The sequence below is a fragment of the Emydura macquarii genome, unplaced genomic scaffold (genome assembly GCF_026122565.2).
Source record: "Emydura macquarii macquarii isolate MOO-44397 ecotype Brisbane River unplaced genomic scaffold, CSIRO-AGI_Emac_v2 contig_212, whole genome shotgun sequence".
NCBI lineage: Eukaryota > Metazoa > Chordata > Testudines > Chelidae > Emydura > Emydura macquarii.
Window position 1 is genome coordinate 771052 of NW_027130349.1, and position 12076 is coordinate 783127.

At 43.8% G+C, this 12076-nt stretch overlaps 1 protein-coding gene across 1 annotated transcript in view; it reads right to left on the reverse strand.

Annotated features, from left to right (window-relative positions):
* Window positions 1–10587, reverse strand: part of DSG2 (desmoglein 2) — a 47789-nt gene extending 37202 nt beyond the window's left edge. The window contains exon 1 of the mRNA XM_067546221.1: window positions 10006–10587. Coding sequence (XP_067402322.1) covers window positions 10006–10056 — 51 coding nt within the window. The 5' untranslated portion in view covers window positions 10057–10587. The remainder of the gene's footprint in view (window positions 1–10005) is intronic.
* Between the last annotated feature and the right edge of the window lie 1489 nt (window positions 10588–12076).

Genomic DNA, 12076 nt, shown 5'->3' on the forward strand with positions numbered 1-12076 from the left:
CTTAGACTTTCCCAATTTAACAGCTACCTGCAAGTGAATCTGATTAAGAGGTTTCTTTAATGCTTGCAGATGGGTCTCCAGTTTCACTCCCTCAAGCAGTGTACCACTGGTATATCACAAAAGGTGCTCTGGCATTCGCACAGTACAACAGCCATTATCTCAAAGGGTGTATGATCTGTAGAAGCAGCTGGATTCAAAGTCCAGAATAGGGCAGTAACTACTCCAATGGGTTAGGCTGGCAATACAAAAATCATAGAACTCATATGTTGCTGCATTTCCTGTATATCATGCTTCTGAGCTTCCAGGGATGTCCCTAGCTGACGAATCATGTCCCATCTAGAATTAGGGAGTCAATGGGTTGGGCTTTTTGGGCACAGACAATAATTAATTTCAGATACAAATTGTCTCCTGACTGTAGCTGGTGAAGATGGTTAAGAGTGTGAAGTGACATGCACTCTTTCCTTTGGGTTTCTTGGATTGTTATATCATTGAAATTGAGTTTGGGGGCAACACAGTACAGCACATTTGGATCTGATGGTCAGCTTCTATTAGATGCCTTGACAACCTCTTAAAATTAGTTTGTTGGACTTAAGTCATGCTCTGTGGGCCTTCTACCTTGACTACAGGTCTAAGTGAGACTTCCTGGACAGTTGCTATGGGAGGATAAGATGTCTTAATTAGTTTTAATGCCTGTAGCTTAATGAGAGAATACTTCCCTTTACATTTTTCCTTGAGCTCAGTTCTTGCAACATCACATAGACAAGTGAAACCACACAATGACGCAATAAGCAAGCATACAAAAAACAGGAAAAACCCTCTACTAGTTACTGTGAGCATGACAATCTCCTAGCTGCATGAAATGATCAGTTGATTTTCACAAGCAGGGGTACATAAACCATTCCCTTGTTACCTAAGGTGTTGTTCTTCTTCTCTGTGTTCTCTATGGGGAACATTCTCGCATGGGATGCATTCCAACGTTATAGAGCTCATTTGATGTTGTATTTCCTGTATATCATGTTTCTGAGCTTCTAGGGATGTCCCTATCTGACAAAGTTATTTAATACTGTAGCCTTTTATTTTATTTAAAGTGAATTTAGCGATGTTATCTGACACCACCAGGCATTCGGCTCCGGTTGCTACAGTTTCAAGCTCAACAGAGTAAAATTGCGTCTGGTGCTTTTTTCAAATTTGGAAGCTCTAGGAACATATAAAGCCCAAGGATAATGACCACAGACAATCACAAATACAAAAGTCTGTACTGTACTGTACTACAAGCTTTATGAAAGCAATTAGTTACAACTACCCATTCATATAGAAATCCTATAAAAACCTATGTAATAATTAGAACTAATATGAGAGGTCCATTGGACCCTTGAATGACAATAATTGCTAGAGGGATGGCTCCAGCTGGGGTTTTCTGTGGCGTCATCCCTTGGGTCTTCCTGCATTTACCCAAACCAGGGAACCCTCTTTTACATTGTAGTTCTTACCGCACCTAACACCTTAGGCATATGCATGAAGGTGTTAATCATCTCATCCTTATCTGTACTTCCATACTCCAGGAATACTGGGAGGCAGCATTTTTCATAGCTCCCAATTCTCATTAGCATCTATACACAACATGAACCTTGTGGTCAGACAGACATTCAGACGTTACAACCAGGTGTCTAGTGGTTTTGGACAACACATTGCAGTCTATTGCAATCTAGTTTTTCATAACATTACCAGTTGGCACATCTTATGAAGTAATAAGGTGACCTTGCTGGCACAGGATTATTCCTAGGTCATCCATTTATGTCCTGCATTCTTACACCTATGACCTAGGAAGGCTAAGCTAAAAATTTCACAGGTCTCAGCCTGTAGGCCTTGCGTTTCAACCATGCTTTACTTTTATACCTAATACACACTGATCACTCCTAAATACTTCAGTTCTATACTTATTTAGTATACATTGGTTATATATGAAGTGGCACAAAACTTGACCATAACATCACATAATACAAAGATAAATGGATGATAAAATGAACTAGTTAGCTACACATACTAGTAGCCATATTAGTCATAGTCTGTCATAGGGAAATTTTACATCTGCTTCTCAACACCATCCTCCACAGACACCATTTGCTTGTTTGACAATCACAAACAGAAAAAGTGTTGTTTCAAATAACACTCATATAAATCCAAGTTTTATTAAAAAATAAATGAAACCAAATTCTATATTTGAAATTAATCTCCAGAACTCTCAATGTTCTTTTACTGCTACTTCTTTGAAATTTATCAACATACTGACCATTCTATGCCCCAATCCTGCATTCTCTGCTATACAAATGTATTCCTATGTCTGTGGGCATCCCCTTTCAAATCAACTGGAATCTTCATGGGCTCAGGAGGTCTACCTGCATGATGCCTGACGCTGGATTGGAGCCCTAGTTTGTAGTTTACTTTTCACAATATTACTTTGAATGACATCCAAACATTACCATTCACACTACTAGATACTGTAGTAGAATTCAAAGAGAAAGGCAACTTGTCCTGTTGTAAGTAGTGAAAATATTAAATCTCTTGCTAGAAATCTAGCCAAATATATGGCACATTCTTGTTTGCCGATGCTGACATTCTTCATATCATATTAAAATACCTGTGTTACTTCCATTTTGAGTCAGTGATATTTTAACGTAGGGCTCCCAGAAAATTTCACTGTGATTAACCCCATTTCCTAGGGCTGCAGGATTGAAGAAACTATTAATTTCCATTTAAACAGTATCACTTTCTCAAAACTGCTAATAAGTAAGAGGGCAACATCACTAAACAAACCTATATATTTGGCTTGCTGGAAATTCATATTTGAACCTGAAAAATTAATGAATATATTGATGTTATAAGTTAGTGTTTAATTTGTATTGTGTTTAATTTGAAATGGTCGAAGGAGGAGGATATTTTTGGATACATCTTTTCCTGGGAACATCTTAGGAATATACCTCCAATTTGATGCTATTAGGGTCATGTCAGAGACTAAATCTTTGCTCTTCTGTATTTTTATGAACCCCACTGACAGGAGTAGTTTTTCTGTAACTAAAGAGAAGGTGAATGAAGTTCATTAAAGCTAGGGAACTCACCCAAATAATTTCTTCCATTTGGTGGCAGAATTTTAACAAAGACCCCCTAGGAACTCCTACAGGGCATTACTGCCTTGAGTTCACAAATGATTTAGTCACTCTGATTTCAGGTGCACTGTCATGGCTCATTTATATTAACATATATTCAAAGGGCATATTCTAAACTTTGACAGGCCAGTGCAACTATCATTCATACCAATGGCGTTATGCACATCAGTGAGAGAATAAGTTCTATGAAGGACGTGTATTATGGAAGCTACAGAATCTTAGACTGTATGACAAACTTGTTTTCTTAAACCTTTTGCATCTTGGCTCAGCAAATATGATCAGTGACACTAGTGACAATGATGTCACTGAGAACAGAATCTGGCCAGTGGTCATTGGTTTTCCACCTGAAGGTTGTACCCTACAGGGAAATCACAGATAGGTGTCAAGAGGGAGACTACACTGCCCTTACCATATTTTTAAATGGGAAGTGGGATGATTCCTGTCTAGTTTTTGACTAGATAGGAAGGTTTGGGGAAGATTGTGCCTTGGTATGTAAAGTTTGCAAACCATTGTATTATATAAAATGTCTGAAGTGTATGAATCATAGAACTGGAAGGGACCTCAAGATCTTCTATCCAGTCCCTTGCACTCAAGGCAGAACCCAGCATTCAGGGGCACCATTTACCAGGGGAAGGGGGAGCAGGAGCCCCCCTCTCCCACCCTTTTTGTACAGGTCTGATTGCAAGTGCCAGGCAACCTGAGTGTGGAACGTGAGTTCTGTACAGGAGAGGGACTGCTCCCAGCTTGTGCCCCCTGGGGCAGGGAGTCAGTGTTTTGTTTACAAACAGAGGCAGGATGACTAGGATAAGAAAGGGCTGGTGATTAGATTAAGGACTGGTGATTAAATTAAGCATCTGGAAGTTCCTCCCCCTTCTGGGGAGCGGGAAGGGAGAAAACAAAAGACTGAAGAAATACAGCCAACTCATCTGATCCAAGGAAGGTTACATTCAGAAAAGAGGGAGATGTGAGATATCTATGAGTGGAGGCGCTGATAGCAATAGAAGTTTTATCTTAAGGACTGGAAGATTTGACCCTTCAACTCCCCCCTCCTCCCAAAAAAAAGAGGAAGAGCTGCCCAGAGCTAATGTGCCTGTTTATTTTCCTTTCCTGTCTGCAGTGGCCCTGATTTTTTTCTCTCAACTTTAAAATGTTAAGTTTTCTTGTTGTTTGGTTTCTAAATATTCTCCTGTGAGAACTGCAACTCAATCACTGTAATGTTGTGTTTAAGAGCCTTCTGGAAAGTAATTAGTCTTTAAACAGAAGTGAAATGAAGCATTATCTTTCTAGAACATCCCTGACATCATCTGTCCAACCTACTCTGAAAACTCTCCAATGATAGAGATTCCACAACCTTCCTAGGCAATTTATTCTAGTGCTTAACTACCCTGAATGTTCAACCTAAACCACCCTGTCTGCAATTTAAGCCCATTGTCTCTTGTCCTATCCTCAGAGATTAATGAGAACATTTTTTCCTCCTCATTGTAACAACCTTTTATGTACTTGAAAACTTATATCCCACCTCTCCCTCAGTTCTCTCTTCTCAGACTAAAAAACCCCAATTTTTTCAATCTTCCCTCATAGGTTATGTTTTCTACACCTTTAATCATTTTTGTTGCTCTTCTCTGGACTTTCTCCAATTTGTCCACATCTTTCCTGAAATGTGGTGCCCAGAACTGGACACAATACTCCAACTGAGACCTAATCAGCGTGGAAGTAGTGTGGAAGAATTACTTGTGTCTTGCTTACAACACTCCTGCTAATACATTCCAGAATGAGGTTTGCTTTTTCCCCCCCCCAACAGTGTTTCACCGTTGACTTGTCATCAACTAAGACCCCCAGATCCTTTTCCACAATACTCCTTCCTAGGCAGTCATTTCCCATTCTGTACGCGTGCAACTGATTGTTCCTTCCTGAGTATTAATTTGTTCTTATTGAATTTCATTCTATTTACTTCAGACCCTTTCTCCAGTTCGTCCAGATCATTTTGAATTTTAATCCTATCCTCCAAAGCACTTGCAACCCCTCCCAGCTTGGTATCATCTGCAAATTTTCTAAGTGTACACTCTATGTCATTATCTAACTCGTTGATGAAGATATTGACCAGAACTGATCCCTGCAGGATTCCACTCGATATGCCTTTCCAGCAATAGTAGCTACATCTAGGTATTATTTCCCTAGTTTGTGTATGAGAGTCATATGAGACAGTATCAAAAGCCTTACTAAAGTCAAGATATACCACAGGGAATAACCATATCCCCTCCCTGGATAGTTTTAAAACAATGCATAGCAGTAAAATAGAAACAGGACATCAGCCAGTTAAGTATGCCAAGTGGGATTTGACATCTTTTCATTAAAAGAGCCCAAACCAGAGATTTGATTTGGTTGCCTGATGTTCATGTTTGTTTTTAATTGGTAGAAAGTTTGAGAGGACTGTTAGCTTAATACTGGCACTTCCTTTGTTTATAAATTCAAGTGTTAGTGAAGAGTGATGTTTCCAAATAGGTATTGATTTCTGAATTTCTGTTTTCACATCAATGTATTGCTTTGCATGCAAGGGTTTGGTAGGATTAGAAAAACTGTACACATCACATGATATAATGTAAGGATTTTTCAGTAGTAAAAAATATAATGTACTGCTCTGACTTTATGTAAGCATCAAAAATTAAAATTAAAGTACATCATGTTAATTTAGGATTTCTTTAACATGAGCATATTTTCTAGGTATACCCCTACAGGCTTTTCATTTAAATGACTCAATTATTCTCCAGGGGATTGCTAACAGAAAAATTACCTTTCTAGGAGGATGAGAATGGGTACACTCCACCCTTGTAACAAAGCCCTTTATTTAAACATTGTGAGTCACATTCAGCTCTCACTTACAGTATGTCTCCACTGGAGCTGGCACAGCTAGGGTGCAGGTATGCACACTAGCTTTGATCATGCTAGTATGCTTAAAACAAAAGTGTAGCCATGGCGGTGCAGGGGATAAAATGGACTAGCTGCCCTGAGTACTATCTTGCATGGGACCCTCTGTACTTATTTGGGCAGCTAGCCCATCTCTTTGCCCACACCTCTCCATCTGCACTTTCAGTTTTAGCTCTGAAGTGCTGATATACTTAACTGTGGTGAAGTTGCTCCCCATTCACACTGATGAAAGCTGGGGCTAGCTTCTGATCTCAGATACGACATAAAAAGGGCCAATTAGGCACAGCCCTTTACTGGGGTTGAGATGATGCAGTGCAAACCAGAGCGAGCTCCATGCTGTGTAAGTGGAATGTTCTCTCTGCTACATCCTTACAGCAAACTCCTCCCCCTGGCTGCATGGCGAGGTTGCTCTGCTGACCAGAGTGTGAAGCCTTGGTTCTGCTTACGCTCCTCTTCTCCCCATCCTTTGGGACACTGCATAGCCAGGGAAATAGACTAACAGAAATGCAGGGCTAGAAGAGATCTCAACATCTCCACCCCCCTGCACTGAAGCAGAATGAAGTACACCTCAGCCAGGCCGGATGGATGTTTATCTTATCTGTTCACAATAGTTATTGCAGGGACCGTACCCTGCTGGTAAGAAAAGTCAAGAGTAGCCAAGGTCACAGTGGAGGACTGATGTACATCATCCTTCATCCAACCCCACAGAAGATGCCCAAAAAGTTAATACAGCTCCAGTCACTTATAGTAGGTCAAATTCTGAAATCCTTAGTCGGGGGCCAAATTTTACTATTGTTTACATCCTGTTGACTGACATGATGTAATCAGGGCTGTATTAACTTTTCTGTGGATCCTCCTGTAGTCTCTGGGAACTACTGTGGCCAAAGAGGAAGTCCAGTGGAGCTGCACGGACAAGGAGTGAGGTGGGCAGGCTGCCAGGGACCAGAGCTCCCAAAGCAGTTCAGGACCTCCAGGCAGTCCTGCCCTTCCACATATCACCCTGCATCTGGGCAAAACTTGGGAAAATTCATCAGGCTGTGTGATGCTTTTCTGTTGGTTAGGGGAGAAAACACTGCTCCCGGCAGGATGCTGTGGGAAAAATTAGAAATTATCTGCAAATTTGACACATTCAAACTGGGTTTAAACAGGGATTTGGAATGGCTCTCTCATTACAAGAAGTAATTTGCTCTGATCACCCATTCTCACCTCCTACTCAATGGTTGTCATTAGGCCTCAAGTACCCGGTTTTTATCCACCTACCCCATTGTCATCTATGCCCTTGGATATGTATATGTTGCCTCCTATATATGTTACCTATTTGCTGTATCATTTCTACCAACTACATCTGAGGAAGTGAGCTGAAGCTCACGAAAGCTTATGCCTGCTGAAATTAAATTTGTTAGTCTTTAAAGTGCTACAGAACTCTCAAGGATTTCTTTGCAAATAGTTGCCTCCCATGGCTTTCATCACAGAAGGGGACAATCTGGTCATCATGTTTTACTCCCATTACAAGCCCATGTGACAGGAACTAAAGAGACTGCATGAGGCCAAATTTAAAATTTGTAAGAGCTATCTTTTACAAAACTAGCTTTGCCCTGCAAAGTTAAAACAAACAAAAAGGGGGAAGGAAAGGGCCTATATTTGCTTTCTTGCGATGTATGAAGGAGGCCTGAAAGTTTGCTCCCAGCAAATGTTTTTCACATTGGAAATTCAGACCTTGTTATCCTGTTTTTTTCCAAAACAAAAACAAAAAACAAAAAAGAAACCACACAACACTCTGTGGATACCTGGCGCCCTTAGAAATATGACAATACAGGTATCAAGGAAGTTCTGGGCAAGTAATTTAGCCACTCCTTAAAACTCATATTTTGTTTTTGTTTAGTCCTCACTGACTCAGATGAGAGACAAAACGTTGAAAGAAAAGCTTTCTTTGTTACAAGATTCAATAAACCAACTCCTTCAACTCAGAGCCAAGAGAGCTCCTATTATTTCCAGTTCTCCAAAAGTATCTTCAACAAACACATGGAAGAGAAGATAGGACATGCCTGATATTTCTAAGGTAGAAGACGTATAAAATTTTTTACAAAAAGATATTATTGCTTTTAAACCTTTCCATGCCTTCTTCACACATCATAAATTTAAAAAAAAAAGTTATAAAATGTCCCTGATCTTCTAATCTGACCTACTCAGATGAACCACTATGCTTGCATCCAGGCCATGTCTAGAGTAGAAAAAAGGTGCTTTTTTCAACTGAGCTAGCTTTATTTGACTAAATATCTGATCTGATGCTAATGTAGATACCATTATATTGATTTTAACAAATTGCTTTTTAGTCTATGGTCCTGCCTAGGCATGCGCTAACTCAATTGAGAAAAGCACCTTTTTCCTAGTCTTGCCAAGTCCAAAAGATCTGTGCACCACAGGAAAGGACCACTAGAAACACTGGTAAAACTAGTGAAAACTCCAAACCAGTCCAATTTTGTAAGTTCATCCATTGCAATTCTTACAACAACGAGTAAAACATTTCCCAACAAATGTGACTTTTAAATTGATTGTGTCCCTATAGTTTGCTGTTACCATCTGAAGCTTAGGAAACTATAAATGGAGCAGCAGGTCAAAAAATTTGCAGCTGAACAGCTTTCCATTTGAAAATGGAGATTTCAGTAGAATTGAAATGTTCCATGGGAACAGATCAATTCCATCAAAACTTTCAGTGGAACCCAGGCAGCAAGGCAGGCTGGCCAGTTTACCCAGTTCCTTGCCTGGACTGGATTGCTGGGCCAGCCAGCCAAGAAGACGGGGAGTCTGAAAGCCTAGAAAGCAGGGTGGCCAGCCTGGTCACCAGTTGGGCAGGTTGGCAGTCCAGATAGCCAGCGAGCCTGGGCAACCATGAAGCCAGCAAGGGTCCTGTGTTGCCAGCTGGGAAGCCTAGGCATTGGCAACATGAATTTTTTAAAATTTTTACTTTTCATCCCAATTCAGGATTATTTCCCACTCGCTCCCAAAAAAAACTCAACAGCTTTCATCCAACGGGAATTATGTTTCCAACCAGCTCTCACTAAAAACGAACACCAGCAAAACTACTGGAAAGTATGTTAGCTTATTAAAACAGAATTAAAAAAAAAATCTAAGAATTAATAATGTCAGTAAAAGGAATTCCTTTTTTAAAAAGCTTTGTTTAACCTAACAGTACCCCTTCAAGACAGGTGAAAACAAAGCCTTAATCAATAGGACTGGCAAGGTTATGGACGCGTCTTTGGGTGGCTATTCCTATCAAAACACTAAAGGCAGGCCAGCCACCAGCCAGAGCAGAAAGTAGGATTCACCAGGTTTGGTGTCAGTAAATTTTCACACCGAACAGTTGGAACACAGCATAAAACAACCGCTCTGGCCGATCAGGCACATTCCCAAACCCACACCAGGCCACCCACCCTGCCACCGGTTTTTAACCAGTGCAGCACACCTGCACAATCCTCCATTAGGGAAAAGGTTAGGCAACGACCTCCAGGGCTGTCTCCACCTGGCCAGGAAACACCGATAACAGGCAGGCTGGTAACAGCCGGACGGGGCTAGGCAGTTTATGGTTGCCAGGCATGGCGGGAGGAAAAAGATCCACATCCAGGCGCCCTTCCCGCTCCCTGCCGTGCATTCCTTGGCAGGGCCCAAGCAGAATGTTTTCGGGCCCAGTACAAACTTGTAACACAGGCCCCCTCACACACACATAGGGGGGGGGGGTTGCAGTTTGGGCTGCTCCCCCCCTCCAGGGATTCCACCCCCCATGGGGGGACCCTGCTCCTTGGAGCCTATTATAGCACGGGGCAGTTCCCCTTCCCAGGGGAAGCGCCGCTCTCTCCCTGCCCTCGCCCACCCACCTGAGCTCCAGCCCCTCTTCCTGTCAACCCGGCCGGCCACTCACCGTCACCAGCAGCAGCGCCTCCAGCCCTCGGGCTCCAGGGAGCCGCGCCATGGCCGCGTCACTCTCCCGCCTTCCCCCCGCGCCGCTGCCTGGCTGTCCTGTGCCCAAAGCAGCCGCCGCCCCCGCTCCGGTGACTGGCTAGGCGGGGAGGCTCTGTCCGGGAGGGTTCCGCTGCCAGCAAGCGAGACTCAGCCGGAGGGCAGCTGATCCGATGGTGGGGCGGCGGCGTGCGCGGGGCTGGCTGGGATTGGGAAGGGAAGGGAAGGACGGAAAAGGCAGCCCAGAGGGGTGGGGTGGAGGGCAGTGCCGTGCATTACAGTGCAGGGAGGCTGGCCTGACATTTGTACACCTGGGCGGGGCAGGTGATCCCCGCCTTCCTCCGCTGGCGAGATCTCCCCTCCCAGGCAGGCTCTCCAGGGAAGGGAGGAGCAGAAGCAGCCCGCCCCGCTTCTCCGGCTGCGGACTAAGAAGAGGCGAGGGGTGGCCCGAAGCTGCCGCCCCCGCCCCGGATTGAAGGGGCAGCAGCAGCAGCAGCAGCGTGTGGGAACTTTCCCCTTCCCGGCGGGGCAGGGCTGCAGACACGCCCCGGGAGAGAGGTGACGGAGCGGGGCTGAGATCCTCCCCCCACCCCCGGCGGGCACAGCCTTGGGAAAGCGCCTGCCCAGCCCTAGCGGGGGAAGACACGAATAAAGCGCGGGGCCGAGGAGAGAGAAACTCCCAGCGCCAGGTGGCGGCGATCCCCTGTGAACTCAAGCACTGCCCCCCTCCCCCCGGGTCCCTCCGGCTCACTCACGCTAGACACTGAGCGGAGGAGGAGGAGACGTGTCGTGCCTGGATGGAAGCGACACACGCAGCGCAGCCACTTACCTGGCGAGGCCCTGCCGTGCCGTGCCGTCCCAGCAAGTTTTCAGCGCTGCAGGCAGCTGCTCCTTTGTTTTTACAATTCACTCGGCGCGGAGCTCGTGGAAGGGAACCGCATTAGCCAGCCCCGGACACTGACCGACTCTGCTCGTTCACACAACCGCAATGTCTCCATCCAGTCCTGGGGGGACCATTGATAGGGAGCAGGGGGGTTGTTTTAGCCTCTGTCTGTTCGCTCCTTGGGACTTCCTAAGGCGAGCACTTTTAATGAAAGTGGGTTTTGTGCTGCAGCTCCTTTTCCCCCTGAGGATCTGGACAAAACACAAGGAGAAAACCCGCCACCATTGTCAGTACTGAGTTTGGATAAAAAAACTCGCCCTTATGTGTTTTCTATTTTGATCTTTGATTGCTACATGTATCTGTTTCTCACACCCCACCAGTTTTTGGCCTACTGGTATCTTTCACAAAGAATGCTCCAAATATAGTCATGCTTTAATCTCTGGGCAGGTTTTGGCTGCAGATGTGTTTCTATGAGGATTTGAAATATAGGAAGGACTCATTCCATTTTTTCCCCACCATACCACAAGTCATAGCAAGCAGAGTGTACTTTACAAAGAATCCTGTCACAAAGAGGCAGCATTAATTAATACTTCATTAGTGAGTAACGCACAGGAAAAACAGGGACTCATGGGAAAGCAGAAGGAAGAATTGCTACAACACAACCTGCCAATGTTGATACTCCTAATCTGTGTTCCATAACCTGAAAACTGTCTCCTTCGTATCCATTTCTGGTACTGCTTTCTGCTTAACACCAGTTGATTGATTAGCACTGACCAGGCCAGAATCTAATGATAACCAATGGGAGGCAGGGGGGAAGATTAAGATTATATTTATACACACACACACATTCTTTTACAAGGATTGGAACACCTTTATGCTAATAGATGCTGAGTAATTAGTATTGATCAGGTCAGATTGAACTGTGGTAAATATCTTTTCACATCATTTCTGAAGCAACCAGTTGTGATATCACAAACTAAATTAAGACTCTGAGAAGCATAGCCACCTGGGAGCATTTTGCATTATACAGTAAAACACCAGAGCTACGAACTGACTGGTGAACCACATACCTCATTTGGAACTGGCAGTATGCAATCAGGTAGTGCAGCAGCAGAGACCAAAAGCAAATACTGTACAGTACAGTGCTGTG